The sequence below is a fragment of the Cyprinus carpio genome, chromosome B7, assembly GCF_018340385.1.
Source record: "Cyprinus carpio isolate SPL01 chromosome B7, ASM1834038v1, whole genome shotgun sequence".
Classification (NCBI taxonomy): domain Eukaryota; kingdom Metazoa; phylum Chordata; class Actinopteri; order Cypriniformes; family Cyprinidae; genus Cyprinus; species Cyprinus carpio.
The window spans coordinates 10,995,149-11,016,943 of NC_056603.1; the positions used below are offsets into that span (position 1 = coordinate 10,995,149).

Consider the following 21,795-nt stretch of genomic DNA (forward strand, 5'->3'; position numbering starts at 1 on the left):
CAGTTGAGAATCTCCACTGAGAATAATGTCACATACAAAAAAAAAATAATGTAAAACATTTAAATGCATTAGAATAATGAGGTGGGTCCATTTTATTATTTTATTTTTTATTTTTTATTTTTAAGCATTTATTTATTGCAATATTACACTTTTAATATATTTATATATTGAAATTGATTCATTATATTTATTATTTGTTTGTAATATTCTTTGCAATGTTACAATTTTGCTATATTCGCATCCAAAATAAAGTTTTTGTTTACATAATATATGTGTGTGTACTGTGTATATTTATAATGTATATATACATACACACACATACTGCTTATATTTTGGAAATATTTACATGCATATACATTTATATATTTGGATTCTTATATTTTCTATTATATATAAATATATTTAATATATAAACATAACATATTTTTCTTAAATATACGCATGTGTTTGTATTATATTTATATATATATATATATATATATATATATATATATATATATATATATATATATATATATACATAATAAATATACACAGCACACACACATATATTATGTAAATAAAAACTTTTATTTTGGATGCAATTAATCGTGATCATTTGACACCACTATAAATTAATTAATTACTTTATTTATTTATTCATGCAATCTTTTAGTATTTTTTTTTTTGCCTTTTAATTAGGACCAGACAGTATTTAGACAGAAAGCGAAGGTCTATAAGCCAGGACTCGAACTTTTGACGCCCAAAGCAACATGTAAGCATGATGCCCACGAGGCTATTGGCACCGATTTTTTTAATAATTTTTTTCTCCATTCTTTTGATTTTGAGGATAAATGCCCTTGAAAATGTTAGTCATGCCTTCTTGCATAGCCAGGTTAAGAAATTAATTGGTGCATCAAACTGTTTTGTATCAAAGCATCAAGAAAAAGTCTCTCTATATATATTCTTCACGACATGACCTCTTTAAGAGTAACACATTAATGCAAAGTGGCACTTCTATTCTAAACAGCACTAATGACAAACTTCAATGTTACTCTTTAGTCGAAGAGAGAGCATCCCATGCATTTAAATCATTTCTACAGTTATCAAACATTCACACTGTGTTTTCTTAATTCCTGCTCTTTCAGATGTCATATAAATACTCGATGAGGGGGCTTTGCAGCATTGAATGCTGCCTGAGGCTTATCACTGTTTGAGAGAAAGCAAACGGCTCTTGTTAGGATTTCAATAAATTCTGTCCATAACCCTTTCAGTTTATTTCTTACACGAGGCAGAATATCCTCCAGCAATCAGTGTGCTGCTGAACGATAGCGACATTTTTGAAGTTCCAACCCTTTCTTGATTTTCCGATGCTGCCCTTGAACTCATGTTGTTATGTGTGAATCAAAAGAAATATCCATATCTCATGCTTGTCCATCTATGATTGCAGTATTAGTCCTCAGAAAGACGCTCTGCTAATGCCTGTGATTGACATAAGTGGGTAGCTTTTTGTGGCACTTAAAGTTGTTGCCATTCTGCAGGCACTAACATCAAGTTCTTGAGGATGCAATATGATTCATGGTTTTTCTCCAAGTAATTTCTAGAAAGCCCATGTCCCATAGGGGGTAATTAGATTGTCACTCAAAGTGAAGACCAAATGGAACAAGTAATACATATTATATGATTGACGTATATATGATTACCATTATCTTTGAAATCAATTTCAAAATGATGTTTGAGAGGACCACGCCATCCATTGGCATCCATTGGCATCCATTGGCCATCCATTATATCCTGCCAATTAGAAAACACAGCTGCACTATATATAATCACCAGAATATATCACTTCCGTTCAGAAGAGCTCTTGACGCATCTCTCTTATTGCACCATAAGACAGCTTTACAATAGCTCTTTTCCAAACCCTGGTGAGCGGTTGTGCTCTCTGTTGTCTAATTAGGCTGTTTCCTACTAAGACAGCATACTAACGTCATGGAACCTCATAACTGACTGGTTTGAAGTGCTCTACATAGGTATCAACCCTCTTTACATTCATGGCAAACAAATGGCATTTCTTAATTAAGACACTCATTGTTGAGTTTGAGTGTATGTTGCTGAGCTAACAATGTGACATATGATAAGCAGAGCACTCAAATATGGAGTGAATTTTGATTAGATATGCATGTTGATATATAATTATTAGGTATGTCAAGTGATTAAAATGTGTAATCTAATTACTTAAAATAATTAGGCTAAGAATGTTTTAATTTAAAGTCATTATTGTATTAAATGAGAAAAGTACTGAATAGACATTACAAAAAAAGTTACTTTAGCAATAAATATTTTGATTCAGCATAGAATTTATTACACAAACTTTTAAGGCTACAGTGGGCCATCATTTTTGGGCCATTTTTTTTTCAGAAGCATTTACTGTACACTGCAATTAGAATTTACATGTAAATGCATTCAAGCATTTAATGCATTTACACTGCCATTACAACTGCATAAAAATGTTATGAAAATAATGAGTTTTAAATTGGCATTCATATTTTCTGACAATTTTGAATTATGAAATGTTAAAAAAATGAAATGATTCTCTAAAACTAAAGTCACTGTCTTAACGAGCAAATCATTAAGTTGTTAATTCAACCGATTTGTTCAAACTGCTAATTCATCCTAGAAGAAGCAAGTGACTGTCTTTATGAACAGGTAAATCCATTTATTATAAAAAATTGGATTCATTCTATAATTAAAAAGCCTCGTGTGTTGCTCGGAAAAAGACACAACAGTTCTGCTGTACTTTTATTGGTGAAATTGAGGAAAAACAGACAAGTTACAGCCAGTTATTTTTATATGGCTAGTTGGGGAGGTACTGGGTTTTGAACAGTTAAAGGGATACTCCATCTCAAAATGAAAATTTTGTCATTATTTACTTACCACCATGTCGTTCCAAACCCGTAAAAGCTTTGCTCATCTTCGGAACACAATTTAAGATACTTTGGATGAAAACCGGCAGGCTTGTTTCTGTCCCATAGACTGCCAAATAAATAACACTGTCAAGGTCAATGGAAAGTATGGAAAGCATCGTCAGAATAGTCCATCTGCCATTAGTGATTCAACCGTAACGTTATGAAGCGACGAGAATGCTTTTTGTACATGAAGAAAACAAAAATAATGACTTTATTCAACAATTCCTCTCCTTTGTGTCTCTCCAAATCAGCTTAGCGCCATTTTGGCAATTCTGAGCTGTACGCAGGCAGTGTACGCTCTTCTGTGTCAGCGACATGGGGTAAGTGATTAATGACAAAATTTTCATTTTGCGGTGGAGTAACCCTTTAACTCACCAACATGGAGTTAAAGTGCCAGTTGGTTTTGAGAGCTCAGTGGAGGAAGTTAGTATAGCGATTGGAAAAGTTGTTGGTTATAACTGCATATGGTCTGCATCAAGGATGAACAGTGCTGTCGTCTTTTAGACAAGATTGACAAACTGAATGAGATTGTTGAAAAAGGAATAACACTGAATGATAGCTTTGTGATTAAGGATGAAATTATAGAAAGGGAACTTTCAAGCCATGGTCAGATTGTCTCAGTCATAAAAAAGATCCCTCTAGGCTGTAAATCGCCATTGCTAAAACAATGTTGTTTCGGTCAGGAGACAAGTATACATAGTACTAAAGAGGGGTGTAGAGGATTTGAACATTGCACTGAAGTTCAGGATTGACAGGTTTGATTATGTGTTTTTTGCATCAACTGAAAACATGAAGTGTTTTGGATGTGTCAAAGAAGGACATTTAATGCATTCATGTCCAGAAAAAGAAACTCAAAATAATGGTACTGTGAAAAGGGCTGAGGAAGAAAATAACACAGAACAAGTGATTATGTAGGAGTTCGAAAATCATGGTGTTTGATGTAAATAACAAGATCTACTGATGGAAAATCTTTACATTGGTTGCTGTTAGAACCATTGATTAATTGGTCTCGTTTGAATTTATCTTGTGAGATACCATCATAGCTTGAACAAAAAATGAAAAATGCACAGATTATAGTAATAAAGGACTTGGTGGAAGTGGCTGGAAGGGATTTAAGTAATATTGTTGGATTGACTCATGAACTTGGACTTCGTTCTGAATGAATAGTTGGACAGATGTTGGAAAAATGTCAAAGTTCCTTATATGAAGAAGAATGGATGCTTCTGTATGATTATTCAACATTACAACAAAGACCAGAAGCAGAGGACAATTTTCCAGCAATGATGATTTCTCCAGATTTACCAGATACGGAAATGAACTATCCTTTAAAGGGTAACTAAATCCCTGGTCAGAGCCTGACTCCACCCACTGGCAATATTTGAAAAATGCTGAAAAGTGGGCAGAGCACAGCGGAGATAGAGGGGATGAACCGAGGGCGGGGCTGAGCGGGTGGGGTGTGAACATGAGACCCGCAGTAACAGATTGATTGACAGCTGCTGTCAGAGTCGCTAAAATGGAGAGTGACTGTAGTGGCGCAAGTAGCTTTGCAACAGAGCGTTCATTTGAAGTAGAGGACTTTTCTCCCCCACCTTCACCTGAAGTGGAGGATGTCGAGGTGTCTGTGGACACAGGGCCAGGGCCTGAGCCATATCAACTCCAGCCGCTGGCTCAAACTGGGGTCTTAACTTCCGCATCGCGATCGGCATCCGACGATGCTAGTGAAGCAGCCGCTACAGTGATTTTGTCGGAACAAGTTGTTTTTTTACTGCCAAGGGGCGTGGTAGCTCGTACCAAGGGCGTGGTGAGCTGGAAACTGCATACGTCACCTGCCACTGCTTATGTCACGTACCACCCCAAACATCCAATAGGAAAAATCAACTGCAGTAGCCACCGTTCAACCTGAAGAGGGCAGCACTCAGACGTTTTTACACCATATATTGTAGGATTAAAACACTTTATACTCAAATGTCAAAAAAGTTACTCGAATCAATGAACAGCACTAATAAAGCCCCATTCTTACAGATCATTAACTAAAAAAAGTTGGTTTAGGGTTTAGTTACTCTTTAACAGTATCAAACAATTTAAATGACAGAAAAAGTAAGTTTACTTGTGGAAAATATTTTTATAAAGTGTGTGTAAAGGTGTTGAGCAAAAAAACAGTTGGTACATCATTCTGATACTCCATGGCGAAGTCATTTATGTGTTGCTTATTGTTTGTTTTTAATGCTCTCAATAGCATTGCCCCACCTTATGTAACTGAGATGCTGGCTTTTCGTCAGCCAAACAGGGCTCTTAGGTCAACAAATCAACTTTTGCTGGAAGTCCCAAGGTCATGGTACAAACACTGGGGTGACCGGGCTTTTTCTGTAGCTGGGCTCAGACTCTGGAATGAGCTTCCCGCTGATATGTGCACCATTACTGACCTGGGCCTTTTTTAAAGCTAAGCTTAAAACTTATTTATTTAGACTGGCTTTTAATATCTAGCAATTGTTGTGACATTTTTGTGTATTTTATGTATTTTTTATTGTTGGCTTTTATTTTGTTGTTTTTATTGTTTTGTTTTTATTGGAAAACACTTTGGTTCACATTGAGTGTTGTAAAGGGTTGTATAAATAAATGTTGATTGATTGATTGATTGATTGCTTTTAATTGTAAACCAAAATACATTATACAAGCCAAAACTGACAAAATATATTGGAGATTTGCAGTGGAGGATCTTGCATGGCTTTGTTGCAGTTAATGCCTTCACTTCTATTTTAAATCCACAAGTAATCGACAGTTGTACTTTTTGTGGGCAGAGAGAACATATTTTTCATAGTTTCATTCATTGTCAAAGGTTACAGTCTCTGTTTAAAGTGCTGACTGATGACTTTGAAATGATTTGAACAAATGGAGAAGTACTCTGTAAAGTTGAAAATAATACTTTAATATTTGGTGATATTATAAAATGAAATAATATGTGAGAAATTTTAAATGTATAATAAAAAAAATAATAATAATAATCTCTCCCTCTCTCTCTCTCTCTTTCACTAGATAGAGAGATATATAGTATGTTTCATAAGGTAGTATTTAATTTTTTACTTTTAACTGTTAGCATCTGAACTGCTAAAGGCTAAGGGCAAAAGAAAAAAAAGTAAGAATATTCCTTTTGTTTGATCAACATAAGAGGAAGATGAATCCTTCAAGTTCTCAAACACACCTGTGCCGACATTTTTTTAAAAGCAAATTGTGATCTTTAAAAAAGCAACTTCCTCCCACATCGGGGATTAAAATGATTATAGACTATTTTCTGGGTGTGTGATTCTGAGAGCACAGAGATTTCTGTGCTGTTTAACAAACACTAGAGCGCTGGAAATAAGACTGATTTGCATTCGCCCACTCATCTACAGTGAACATGACGCGTTCTCTAAGGGATGACGCTGGTATCAGAACATGGCAGACGGTGTTTTTGAGATGTACAGTGAAAGGCTACACGTGTTCCTCTAGCAGATCGACCGGATGGATGACTGTGTCTTTGACTAATGTCTGAGATACGTGACTCTTCACATGCCTTCAACAGAGATCCTAAATATGCTGAAAAGAAAATGAGGAAAACATTCGATTTGGGAGTTGCCAAGGATCCCACAATGCAATATTATCACAATACGCCATAAATTGTGCACATTTTCTTGTCAGACGCGACTGAAATATAAACCTGGTGACTGAAAAATTACAGATTTAGAGATTTATTTTCATTTAGTGGATACTTTTATCCAAAGCAACTCACATTGCATTTACTACAACAACAATCCCCTTGGAGCAGCTGGGGTTAAGTGCCTTACTCAATGGCACAATGGTCATACTTCATAGATTTGATCATCTAGGGCTCAAACCAGCAACGTTCTTGCGTTTAGCCACCACAAAATCATCTACTATGAGAAAAGCCTGAGGCTGATAACGAGTGAAAACGGGCAGAAATATTTGCACGCTATCACGGGGAGTTTGCGAGTTATGAGGAGTTTAATACATGTAAATATGTATCATAGCCTACCACTGAAATTACCAGAGCAGTTAATGCTCTAAAAGAAAAAAAACATCATTCAATAACGTGCGTTCATTGCATGGATGGGGCATGAGCACAGGCTATATAAGTGTCTAAAATGCACAGACCAGGGATAGGCAACTTCGGTCCTGGAGGGCCACTGTCCTGCAGAGTTTAGCTCCAACTCTAATTAAACACACCTGAACAAGGCAATCAGTGTTTTCGGGATTACTAGATAGATACAGGCAGTTTTTATGAGGGCTGAAGCTAAACTCTGTAGTGGCCCTCCAGGACTGGAGTTGCCTATCCCTGGCATAGACTATACCCCCTTTCTCAAATCTTGCCCTGGAGGTCCAATGCGCTGCAGAGTTTAGCTCCAACCCTGATCAAAATCACCTGCCTGTTATTTTCTAATGATCCCAAAGACATTGATTGGCATTGATTAGCATGCTCAGGTGTGTTTGATTAGGGTTAGAGCTAAACTTTGCAGGAAAGTGGATCTTGAGGTCCAGATTTGAGGATCCCTGGACTATACAGTTGAAAGCTTACCCCTTTTGACTTGCTGTTAATGTTGAATGTAAGAATTACTTACTAGCAACAGTCGGCTCGACTGTATTATCCAGTGATGCAAACTATTCGACTTTCTTTCTTTCTTTCTTGTCAAATTCTGCCATTTGGAATTGAAAGTTGGGCTGTCATTTACATCGTTCATGTAATTCATAATTATTGTGACGATGGCACAATAGCATTTTTCTGAAAGTGACGTAACACTCAGCCAAGTATGGTGACCCATACTCAGAATTCGTGCTCTGCATTTAACCCATCTGAAGTGCACACACACAGAGCAGTGAACACACACACACACTGTGAACACACACCCGGAGCAGTGGGCAGCCATTTTATGCTGCGGCGCCCGGGGAGCTGTTGGGGGTTCAATGCCTTGCTCAAAGGCACCTAAGTCATGGTATTGAAGGTGGAGAGAGAACTGTACATGCACTCCCCCCACCCACAATTCCTGCCGGCCCGAGACTCGAACTCACAACCCTTCGATTGGGAGTCCGACTCTCTAACCATTAGGCCACGACTTCCCACAAACGACTTCCCACAAACGACTTCTGTTTTGCGTTTTCAACATATTAGGAATACAACTAAAATTGAATGGGTGCATATTTTAAAATAAAAATATTATTTGCAGTTCAGATTGATTACTTTACAAAAATTATTATTATTTATTTAGTTCCTTTACCATTACCAAAGTGGTCTTGTCTTAATATTTTCAAAACAATAACATATCTGATGTTCTAGATATGATAATGGCCTTGTTTGGTATAAATAACAAAAGTTAGTTGAATAAATCAACAGTGTAGAAACAATGATACAGAGAAAGAGAACAAAGAGTTTTTTTTAATTATTATTATTCAATAAAGAAATAAAGTTGATTTTGTTGTGAAAGTGCACGATATTCTAGGCTGCCCATGAAAGCTGAAAAAATAGCTCACCCAAGATATCTGCCAGCCCGCCCTTCTATGGCTGTCAAGAACCGGCCCTGCCTGTTGGTCAGATGGCCTTAAATGTGTAGTTCACCCAAAACTATGGATGTACGACTCATATTTGTTGATTACTGTGATGTTTTTATCAGCTGTTTGGACTCTCATTCTGACGGCACCCATTCACTGCACAAATCTCTCAAAATCTGTTCCGATGAAGAAACAAAAAAATTATCTACATTTAAGATGGCTTGAGGGTGAGTAAATTTTCAGCAAATGTAAATTTTTGGGTGAACTACTCCTTTAACTGACAATTCAATGAACTCCTATTCCAAGAAGAGTCACCATGTGCCTCATTTTCATTTTAAATCAAGTGTGCACTGCGTAATTTTTTTACCATCCTTTTCGAATAACGCTTCTCAGATTGTACAAGATTCTGCACAAAGGCAATTTATCAGCCGCTGGTGAGCATGTCACACTATGCGACCTGCAAATTTAGTCTCAGACGACAAAATCATGGCAAAAATCATACAGCGTGAACCCTGGCTTTAAGCTAATAGACATGCTTTGCTCTGCTGAGGTTGCTTAATCTGGGAAATTACTTTTACAATTGTTGCTAATTATCACGCTCAGTGAGTAAAAATTGGCTACATTTGTTCCCACTGGAGCAGAAAAGCAGCACTAAGACAGATTAAGTTACAAAAGCTGTGACAACAGTGAGAACAGAAGCCTTTTAGAAGCGAACGCTCATCTAAACTTCGGCCTTTTGGGTGATGACTAATTTTACAGTTATTAATTAACACAGGACATTACGGAACCCCTAAGAGGCCATGCATTATTAAATTTTCCCCCTCTTTATTTTGTCGTTATTAACACTTAATTTTCTGTAGATCTCAACAGTACATAACAAAAGTTGTTTACCCAAACTTGAAGTTGTTTGAAGGTACAAAAACTATTTTGAAGTGTACATTACATGTACACTTCCTTTCAAAAATTTTTGGTTGGTAAGATTTTTAAGATGTTTTTGAAAAAAGTCTCTTATGCTCACAAATGCATTAAAACTGTAATATTGTGGACTATTATTATAATTATAAATAACTGTTTTCCATTTGAAAATATTAAAAAAATTATTCCTGTAGTGCAAAGCTGAATTTTCAGCATCATTACTCCAGTCTTCAGAGTCTCATGATCCTTCAGAAATCATTCTAATGTGAATGACACTTGAAAACAAGGCTACACCTTTATCATTGCAGACCCTACAGTGATCCTGAACATGTGGACAATTTTATTTCCAGCTAGCTTGAGTCTGCATGCATATAGAATTATGTTTGACAGATAAATTAAACGTTTTGTGAGTGAAATCGACAAGAGAACAATAACAATGCATGACCCTAGGTTTCCATACAACAAAAAACATATTCATTGTACTTTTTTTTTCTTTTTGCTGAATATCATTTCAGTGAAAAAAAGTCCAGACAAAAAGTTATTATGTAAAAATTGACATCGAAGTGGCATTGCATTGTATAATTACACTGCTTGCACTGAATCACTCTATTTATTTTCCTTTGTTTGAAACTATTAAGTCAGCCTGAAATGTTAACATACAGACTCTATTCAAACATATAATTATAAATATAACTTATAATTTTAGCCTCAGGTGTGCTGTCTATATTTAATTAGTATAAACCATTTACTTTTTAAGAAAGTAAATCACAAAGTTTGAAAGTGTAACCAACAGTGATGACACTGGAATATCTGCATTCTGAATTGCACTTGGTCTTGTTTGCGTCAACTATTCGTCTATCTGTTTATCCATATACTGCATATAATTTTTGCTGCCGAGCAAGCACTGGTATTTCCTTCACGAAAACACAAAGGCTTGAGATGTGTACACTAACTCAGACTCTGATTCTGCACCACGACAGCTCACATCATTGACTTTATGAGCATTGTGGAGCCTCTATTAAATTAAGTGACCTATCAATAGATGCAGAACACTGGTGAGGGGGAAACAGTCTTAATTCAGTGTGGAAAAGAAATGATTTCTTCATCCCTACAGCACTCTTCACTATTGCGTCCTCCTCTCCTGTGACAACCGTGACAACAAACCATGACGATCACAGAAATTGCCTATTATAGATGACAGTTCCGCTAAAGTTAATACACAAAATGTCCCTGTGTTTTCAAAAGCGTATTGCACAGGTAAGACTGACAGTCTTTGGAAAACTAGGATACAAAGAGTGGATAATCAGAATCAGGATAAATGCACGTACATACATACATATACATATATAGAAAAAGGTGCTACAAAATACTTAAATTTTGCATAAGCTAGGACAACTGTGCTACTTTTTTATTTATATTATTTTTTAATTGATACATTTATCCAGCAAGGTCACGCTAAATTGATTTAGAATGTTACAAACGATTTCTATTTCGAATAAATGCTGCTCTTTTCAACTTTCAACAGAATCCTGAAAAAATATATTACTGTTTCAACTCAAATATTTAGCAGTTTTCTTACTGATAATAACATTGAATGTTTTTTTTGCAGCAAATCAGCATATTTGCATATATTTCAATAATCTCTCACTGTTTCAAATATGACTATTTTGTTTAATCATGAAAAGGGGGTGTTACCAGAATGGAGCCACTGATTTAAGGTGACTGTGATTAAAATAAATATTAGTTGTCTCAAAGTCAGAATGCGCTATTTTATTATGGTAAAACATTACATAGTCAATTTTTTAAAAACAACATGCATAATAACCAGACATTTGTATCTCAATCTGGTGCATGTGCACTTGTCTAATCTAAAGTTTTTTCTTCTGGGCCAAGTTTTAGCTGAAGATTTCTGCTCCTCACCTAGAATGATCTACAAACCCAAAATAAACCAAATATATCTTTAATGAGAATTCTGACCCTGGACTGAATGTTCTAGAACATTTTCATCTCACCAGTTCACAATTAACTGCACACAAATTGTTTTTGTATAATCTACATGTGCTCACCCCAATCATTATCAAAGCATGTCAGCTTCTGTCATGTTTAATGGTGTTACGGCAAGAGGTACTGAGCCATTTCAATGGCAAGAAATTGATTTAGTGCACTGCCTTTAGGGGGCCAATAATGACCCCTCATCTCTGCACGACACACACCTTCATCTTCATTTCATACAGCCTTAAGAGGGAGAGAACAGCGTTTATCAATGTCCCCTGTTCCCTATATAATAGAGTTGAGATGGGCAGTATCTGTCTGGTGAAAAGCATTGAGAGGTTAAGTGTTTTTACTATGTAGTACTTATGTTGGAAAAAAGCAGCTCAGTCACAGAGAAGCATAGTTTATCCACAGGTTACTATAAAAAGAGACCATATTGAAAACAAAATACCATTGTAGTGTGTATTTCCGAATTGGATTTAGAATGCCTTCTAAACTCCTGAAATTCAGTTGAATTTGAATTGAGGTAGCAAATAGGACACACAATTGCATTTTAAATTTCAAAGACGATTGTCAAATATCATGGATGGATGGATGGATGGATATATGGAGGGATTGGATAGTTGATTGGATAGATGGACAGACAATTGGACAGATGTACATACAAATCGATGGATGACCAAAAAGGATAGATGAATGAATAGATAGCTAGATAAATGGATGGATGGATAGTGGATGAATGCACAATGGATGGATGGATGAATGCACAAATAGGTGGATGTATTAATGGACTGAACGGATGGATGGATGAATTGGATGGCTGGATCAATGGACAGACAAATGGACAAATGGACATACAAATAGATGGATGACCAAGTGGACAGATGAACGAACGAATGGATGGATGGATGAACAGAACGAATGGATGGATTGACAGATGGACAACTGGATGGATGGAACAGTGGACAGATGGAAGGATGGATGGATTGAATGGAGAGATGGATCGAGGGATTGGATGATTGGATAGATGTACAGACAAATCGGCAGATGGAAATGAAAATTGATGGATGGCCAAGTACTGTAGATAGATGAATGAACGAATGGAAGGATGGAAAGAATGAATGGATAGATTGACAAATGGATAGATACACAAATTGGATAGATGGAACAGTGGACAGATATATGGATGGACAATTGGATGGATGAATGGACAAATAGGTGGATGTATGGATGTGATGTATGGATGGAAAAATAGAAGGAGATAAATAAATAATCTATTTTATAGTCCGCAAAACAATGCAAGTCCGATCGCTTAAAAAAGGTATCACTAAGCCACACGATTTGAGGTATCATTCATGTCTGTACTGCAAACAGTGCAGGATGAGTAATGCATCAAAATTTAATATTTTTTCAGGTTTGTTCAAATGCTTTTGCAAACACCACTTATAATACCTAATACTGCTACAGTCAGGCATAATGGGTTCATACTGGCACCGTGTGAGAGCTGGGGAGCACTTAAGCAACAAATGAACCTTAAACAATGATAAAATATGAGATGAGCAAGGATTTTTTGGAACAGAGGTGTTTTCTATCTCAAGAGGGGTATATGTTCATTTTTATTACCAAAATGATGTGATTACAGACACTTGTTCAGTCGCTAGTAGGGCAGGAATATGGTTGAAGCCACACAATGCATTAATTCAATGGGGAAAGTATCCTTTTAAACCCCAATCATAATGGAGTGAAGTGCTTTTCAAAATTAAAAAATGGAGCTGAATGACCCTGTTCTACTTTGGAGGAGGAGGAAAAAAGGCAGCTATTCCTTGCTGTGATTTTGACATCAGAAAATGGTCATTGATCCGTATCAGCGACAGCTTTATTGTGTCTTTGTACGTGGCTGTCTGTCAAAGAAACTGCATGTCAGGTTTGCTGCAGACATAATGGCAGGTGTCTTCACATGTGAGCTGTTGTTCTATGTGTGGCTCCATTGACCGCTTCATTGGCTGGGGCAAGGTGAGTCAGTCAGGTGTGAAATCTTTGGGTTTGATGATGTGTGCTAAACAGCCCTTGGCTTATTGCAGTAATGTAGCCGAGGAAGGTTTAAGCCCTTGTGGCAGCGATGATAGGATCTTAATAGGCAGGTGAGCTATCAGGGCAAAGTGCGTGGAGGGAGGCAAAGGGGAGGGTTTTTGCGGTGAAACTAAAATAAACTCTGTCACATGCAGTTAGTGATGCTACCATCATGAGTCATAACACATAGGGAGACTTCCTTCCCTAATATTTGGCAAAAAGCAGATCTCATGCCATTTCAGCTGTCTGGTGTGACATTAAGATATGGCCAAGCTAAAAAAAAAATGTATTATGTTACAAAAGATTTTTATGCAAATGAATTCTGTTCTTTTAAACTTTCTATCAAATCTGAAAAATTGTCTACAAAAATATTAAGCACAGCTGTTTTCAACACTGATAATAATAAATGTTTCTTAAGCAGCAAGTCAACATATAAGAATGTGTGCATTTAAGAATGGGTACTCACAGTACATCTTAGGAAAAATTATGTAAAATTAAGATGTTTATCTGTTGTACCAAAGCCCTAAGAGGTCATGCATGGTTATTGTTCTGCTTTTTCAGGTACAAAATGTTCAATTTATCTATCAAGCATGCATACTTAAATTGGCTGGAAGTAAAATTGACAACATGTTCAGATTCACTGTAGGTTATGTGATGATAAAGTTGCAGCCTTGTTTTCAAGTGTCATTCATAATAGAATGATTTCTGAAGCATCATGTGACACTGGGGTAATGATGCTGAAAATTCAGTTTTACATCTCAGGAATAAAATACATCTCAAAATATATTCAGATAGGAAACAGTTACTTAAAATAGTAATAATATTTCTTAATTATTACTGTTGTTATTGTATTTGAATGGTCCAGAGAAAATATTCTCACCCAAAAGATCTGCCAGATTCACAACAGGTGTGTCCTCAAATAATTACATTGCACCTCCATTCAAACACATGCATACATTTTGTCTTTTGCTGCATATGGCACTGACATTCAGGTTTGCTGAACTCTGACCTGCACATTCACATAATGAAAATATATTTAACCAATTCAGAATGTAAACATCACAGTCTGAGCTCTTGGCTTAATAAAGTGAATACAAACTTCAAAGCTTCTTGGTTTGCACAGCAGTGTTCCAGGAAAGTGACGCAGATAGTCTATTTTAACTTTTAAATGTATTATTATTATTATTATTTTCTTTTTGGGATGTATTATTTATTAAAAACAGAAGCCCTAGAGCACGACATCATATCCTGATGAATCCGGATTATTCTAAATGCAGTATACCCCAGTTGGTAATTATCATAATACCCGACCGAAACATCTACATATGAGCACAACCTCACAGTCTGCAAATGTACCCTTATACTCAATAAAAACTTTAGAGTACATGAAGAAATTGTATGCACAAACCAAGCTTAGCTTAGCTTTATAGCATAGCTTTATATTTTCATATAAATAATTTATGAAAAGACTTATTGTTGGGTATTTTTGTTGTTAAATCGTTAAAAAAAATCTAAAACTAAATATACATACAATTTTAATATCTGTTTAATAAATATACCAAAAGTAAATCATTTCTTTTTTTTTTTTTAGAAAAAAAAAATACATTTTCTGTGTTCAGATTTTTGAATAAAAACAGCACACAGGTTGTATACACCATATGCATGTATGAGACCCAATATATCTGTAATATCACTTTTACATCATGCAGGGATGAAGCAAACTGATTATATTACAGATCTGAGGCTGGACAAAATGTCTGATTACGATTCAGATAAAATTATGACCATAGGATAAGACACAAGCCTGAGGCTCTCTTAAAACATCCTCTCCTGACAGGAAATGAATGCATTATATGGAACTGAATAAAACTTCTTAAATATCCCGAGCGGAAATGTTGCAAAGAGAAATGCTTGAAAACAACATTTCCTGTGTACTGTACTTACTTCTCAGTAATGCAAATCAATTATCTGTTTTCATATTGACATTTTGATTGATAGCCGACAGGAACTAATTAAAAGAACTTTCCCTTCACAATATCAGTAAATTATGCAAGCCAAAACCAAAAGCTCCATTTTCAAATTTATGCACATTTACATAAAAGATGAGACAGGATATGATCAAGCCGCCCCTTGCACTAAACATAATTAGCCATTAAGGCCTGCTTTATACAAGTATCAATTATCAGCAATAATATGTGACCCTGGACCACAAAACCAGTCTTAAGTCGCTGGGGTATATTTGTAGCGATAGCCAAAAAAACATTGAATGGGTCAAAATTATCGATTTTTCTTTTATGCCGAAAATCATTAGGATATTAAGTAAAGATCATGTTCCATGAAGATATTTTGTAAATTTCCTACTGTAAATACATTAAAACTTAATTTTTGATTAGTAATATGCATTGTTAAAAATTCATTTGGACAATTTCAAAGGCGATTTTCTCAGTATTTTGATTTTTTTGCAGCCTCAGATTCCAGATTTCCAAATAGTTGTATCTCAGCTAAATATTGTATATCCTAACAAACCATACATCAATGGAAAGCTTATTTATTAAGCTTTCAGATAATGTATAAATCTCAATTTCGAAAAAATTTACACTTAAGTTTTGTGGTCCAGGGTCATATACAGTATGTGGTTTTTATCGCTGTAGTGTGACTAAGAAAAAGATTTTCGATTGGTATCATATAAGAAAAGGAGAAATTAAGCAAAAAACTGTTCATTTTTGAGCACTACCAAGTACAGTAGGGCCAAAGTTTGTTAAAATTGATCATTACAATGGCAGCAACAGATGTCTATGCATAATAATGCTTTTCTTCCTTGCCAAAATGTTGTAATATAGTCATGTTATAGAAACTAACTATACAAAAGTTTATGCTTTCACCACAAGAAATAATTACTGTCTGACTAATCCATTTATTATTGCAGACTAATGTAAGTATACAAGAGAGTATACAAAGTCTCAAGAAAGTTAGAGGGAAAACTTGATAATGAGCTTAAATTAAAAATATGCAAACATAAGTTCTCTCTTTTGATTTTTACCCACGATTACAACCAAACACCAAAATGAAGACTGAGGCAGATTATGAAGCTTTACCATTAGCAAAAATGCCCTGAACGACTTGAAAGGCTAGTGAAATCAGATGAACACTGCCCAGCACAACCTCTGTTCATGATTTGATGATTTAATAGCAAACTAAAAGTCCAAACACAGAAAACGAGAAACACTCACTCGCACACAAAATCAGATTTTACTGCTTGCCCTAATAGTCTGTGATCCAATGGCAAAAAAAGGCTCCCGAATGATTGAGCAAGGCAAAAATCCAATACAGCTCAATCTTACGTAATGGCTGCCTAAGACCTGTTGATTTGAAGAGAAAAACAGTACAAGTGGTGTATTGTGGGAAGGCCAGCTTGCTGAAAAGGGCTCGTATTGACGTCACGCTGTTGAGTGTCAATCCTTTTATGCCTCTTTAACCTTGCCAGCGATCGTGAGACATAATGAGCTGTTCCTCTCGGAGTGAACGGAGCCCATATTTTCTGTCTCTCACAGGACTGTCACAACAAAATGAGAGAGCGTTTTCATCTTATGACACATATATGAGAAAAGAGCAAGCAATGTTGGGTCAAGGGGATTATACATAAACTCAATGTTTGTGTTGGTTTAGGAGAGTAGTCTTTGAAAAGCAAAGATGGATGTGAGGTCTGCAATGGGGATGGCAAACAAAATATCATTTTCTCTCATTTGTTTCCTATTTAACATATTGCCTCGGACACACGGTCATTATTCAAAGACTGAGTGACAATGCTGGAATAAGATAGCAGGCTTTGGTTAATAACTGAGATGGAGATGGAGTAGAAACACTTTTTATTTGGAGTTTATGTAAAATGTTTAGCTTTGAAATTTGGAAATTTCAAACAGTTTGGGCCTTTCAGCAATAATTTCCAATGTTAATAAAATTTATAACTAGAAGCACGCAAAGGTTAATAGAAACAATTCATAAAAATGCAATGTCTAGGATCAAATAATGTACAATTTAATTTATTATAAATTAAATTACAATTCAAACCAGAAATTCATCAGAAAGTCATTTTTATTTAACCATTTTACGTTTACCATTATTGTTTTAGTGTTTAAAATTATTACATATATTACTTGAAATTGCAAAATTTGATATTTACAATTTACAATTTCGCAATTTCATTGCTCATCCCCACACATCATGCAATGACAGAAACTAAGAAAATAACTAGAAAGTACTTAAGATGGACTGAAATATCAGGTGGAGTTTAGTTGTCTAAAGCTGCCAAACTTCACATCTTCTCAAGAAAGTTAGAGGAAAAACTTGACAATAAGCTTAAATTATGAACATGATAACATTATTTCCTTCTATTGATTTTTACCCAGAGTTACAAAAAAAATTCATTTAAAAAAATGCATTTATTAAATATATATATATATATATATAATAAATGCATTTTTTTTTAATGAAATTTCTATTCAGCAAACAATTCTGAATAAAATGTTTCATTTTGTTGAGACTAGACATAGTGTCCATTAAGATAAAATATATAAAAAATATATTAGCTACACTTTTGCATACACAACTATTCAAAAGTTTGGGGTTAGTTAAATTTTTATTTAATTTTATCTTATTTGTCATGTTGTATTGGCTCTTTACAGAAACTTTGAATACGGCTCATCCAATCAGAATTTAGAGTTCGAACTATACTTTATAATATTACTTCTACTGTTTTTGCTTTTAACTCAATGGTTACAAAACTGGTTTTGCACTGATGCCAAACACATAAAGAATGAATCAAAAAATTGCCTACAGGTTTGAAATTACCTAAAGGTGAGTAAATGGGTGAACTGTGGGTGATAATATTTATAACTTTAAAATGTTATATGGTCAATGGTGTGATTATTAATATAAATAATACCACTGGCGTCAATGCAACACCAGCTTTATATTATGAAACACTTGAGCTAAAAAGAAAAGTACCTTTCACTTGTTAAGTATCTAAAAATATAGTAGGTATGAACTCATGGTCATTTAAATCGAAACAATCTCATCCATTGTATCAGCTAAAATAACTATTATGTGATATATATGCCATGATCTAAAATTACTCATATCGTCATATGTTTTTTGTGGTATTGCCCACCTCTACTACAAATGTGGATTTGAATATAAAACTGTATTTCTGAAAGCACTGGCTCCACAGTGATATAAACCTTAATATTAGCAGGAGAAGTCAGGCTAACCAAAGAAAGACTCGCAGGCATTTCTGCCAACTGCCTCCCCAAGGTCTGAGACTGGAGGATGCATTCAACTCAAATTCTATTCACACAAACCCACACAGCACAAAGCAAACCCTATCTGACTCAAGATGTGCCAGACCACTGTTTAAAAGCAGGCTCTAAACATAGCCTAAAACCAAAGCCGAGAACTCCTATTATGTTACCGAGTCCTGCGAGATGATTGACAGCTGAAAGACTGAGGAAATCTATTGTGTTGCTTCAAGAAAGGATGAAGAGAATTAAGGTAGTTTTGCTTTTTTCACTGGGAAGAAAATATCTGACGTTGACATGAGATCAAAATTGGACCCTTCTTACTTAAATATGCAGTAAGACACAAATGTTTGTTGTCTTGTTATCTTTTATCAAAATGTATTTACTCCCATCCAACCACCTGTCGTAAAGAACCCATTTTTCACAAATCAATCAATTCCCATCCAGCCAGATATCCACTGACTTCCCTGAAAATATGGAGCAAGAAGTTGCCTTCATTTCGACATTAAGAAAATGCAGCAAAATACTCTAGTCGTACCTTTTATCCCAAATTTGTTGCGTCTGCTGTATTTGTTGATGAGGACAAAAATCACAATGAGGAAGACGCAGCCAAAACCAGCCAGACCAACAGCAATCGACATCTACAGGAAAAAAGCATTAAGCAGTAAAGTGAATTTAAAGAAGAACTTCAGCCTTTTGATTTTTTTGAAAGAAAGAACATCTTACTCCGAATGAATCTTCTTCAGGACTCTTCGCCTCATCTTCAGGGGTTGGAGCTACAAGAAATAGAAAAGACATTGCTCAATTAATGATGAGTGTTGTTGCTGATAACTAAAACTAATAAAATATTTTTGTTAATTTGCAATACTGCTGAAATATAAGTATTAAATTAAAAACTTAAAAACCAACTGAAAAAGTTTAAGTTTTAGTACTAAAATTATTAAAACTAAAAAAGAAAAAAGATATAAGAAACCCTAAAACATAAAAACCAACACATAACAAAATCTCTAAAACAAAATAAAATATAAAAGTATATATAATAAATAATGCTACACTCTAGTTGTCACACTTATTTATTTTACTGCTTTTGATATTTACTTCTTAATGTTCATCCTTGGCTACAACAAAGCTAAACATTTTTACCTTTATTTCTCAGAGGGAAAAAATCTAGCCAAACAAAAAAATAAATAAGGTAATAAAAAATAAAACATTTTCCCCCCAATAGATATTATAAGTAATAAATTGTATAAAATAACAACATATCAAATCACGTGACAACCACTAATCAACAACAAAATGAAGACAACCAGTCCTAACATGAAGTGTGTACGTACTGCATATAAAAATTCTCTAGTCCAAATGTATGCTTGTGTGATGCTAAATTTCATAATATCAGAATTTAAAGAAATAAATCTTATTTTGACTTAACTGTTGAGCCCTGTGACAACTTCCCCCCATGAGAACCAGCTCAGCTCTGCCCTATATATTGAATTCTTTCAGTTCCTTACTAGATATTTCTATTTCCAGTTTCACTTCATGACTTGTACATTTATGATGCTGCCTGAGAGCCACAGTGTAAACTGTTTTGGTTGGGGAAGCTTTTGTCTGAACCTGTGTGTGGCTTGTTCACAGGTGTCAGAGAGGAATTGCCATTTAATTGAGTAATAATGGCAGAGGTGCAGCAGGGCTCACATATTGCTGCATCACGCACCCAAAGCATGAGCTGTCCTCCGCTGGACAATTACACCATCCTGAACTCTTAATGCACAGAGCTCGTATACGTGCCAAAAACGTGCTGCAATTCATAAGGGCTATTCTTCAATCTACCTGTGTGCAGAGTCATTAGGGGTGTCCTCTTTTACGGATACTAAGGACGATTTCAAATATGGGATGGTGCAAGTGTGCCATGTTGGGCATTTTTGTTTGCTAAGCTCTGTGTGTTCTTGGTGCACTTGAAAGGAGCTATTATTAAGAGATACTGCATGAAAGATGATATTGTTTTATCGAATTCTTCAATGTTGAACTTATCATAGATTATAGTCTATTTGAAAATATTTGTTTTAATTTCAACAAGCAGAACAAGGACATGAGATGTGACTAATATGTTTCAAATGTCTGTATTTTGGTCAAAAAGTGTGAGGCACTTACTGTATTCAATTATTCCTAAAAGAGCAGCATAATATGAAAAAAAGAAAATTATATAAGATTAAAAATGGAAAAATTTTTCCACAGAATATTAAGCAGCACAACTGTAACAATGATAATATAAAGAAATGTTTCTACAGCAGCAAATCAGTTTATTAGAATGATTTCTGAAGGATCATGTGACACTGAAGACTGGAGTAATTCAGTAAATTCAGCTCTGCTATCACAGGAATAAATTACATTTTAAAATATATTGAAATAGAAAAGAGTTCATTTAAAATAGTATAATATTTCACAATATTATGGTTTTTACTTTATTTTTAACAAATAAACGCAGTCTTGGGCATAAGAGGCTTCTTTCAAGAACTAATTAAAATAATCATACCGACCTCAAACTTCATATGTAATATATAGTATCATATATTTTGTTTTGTATATATTACCAGACACACACATCAATGTATATGTATATATATATATATATATATTATATATATATATATATATATATATATATATATATATATATATATATATATATATATATATATATATATATATATATATATATATATGTATATATATATATATATCTATATATATATATATGTATATATATATATATATATATATATATATATATATGTATATATATATATATATATATATGTATATATATATATACAGGTGCTGGTCATATACTTAGAATATCATCAAAAAGTTTATTTATTTCACTAATTCCATTCAAAAAGTGAAACTTGTATATTATATTCATTCATTACACACAGACTGATATATTTCAAATGTTTATTTCTTTCAATTTTAATGATTATAACTGACAACTAAGAAAAAATCCCAAATTCAGTATCTCAGAAAATTTGAATATTACTTAAAAC

At 34.6% G+C, this 21,795-nt stretch overlaps 1 protein-coding gene across 1 annotated transcript in view; it reads right to left on the reverse strand.

Moving 5' to 3' along the window:
• LOC109070444 (NT-3 growth factor receptor-like) overlaps positions 1–21,795 on the reverse strand; it is a 109,018-nt gene that overhangs the window by 19,559 nt on the left and 67,664 nt on the right. Inside the window, exons 9-11 of the mRNA XM_042727225.1 lie at positions 20,903–20,917; positions 19,481–19,530; positions 19,293–19,395 (exon numbers count right to left, since the gene is read on the reverse strand). Of these exons, the coding sequence (XP_042583159.1) occupies positions 19,293–19,395; positions 19,481–19,530; positions 20,903–20,917 (168 nt within the window). The remainder of the gene's footprint in view (positions 1–19,292; positions 19,396–19,480; positions 19,531–20,902; positions 20,918–21,795) is intronic.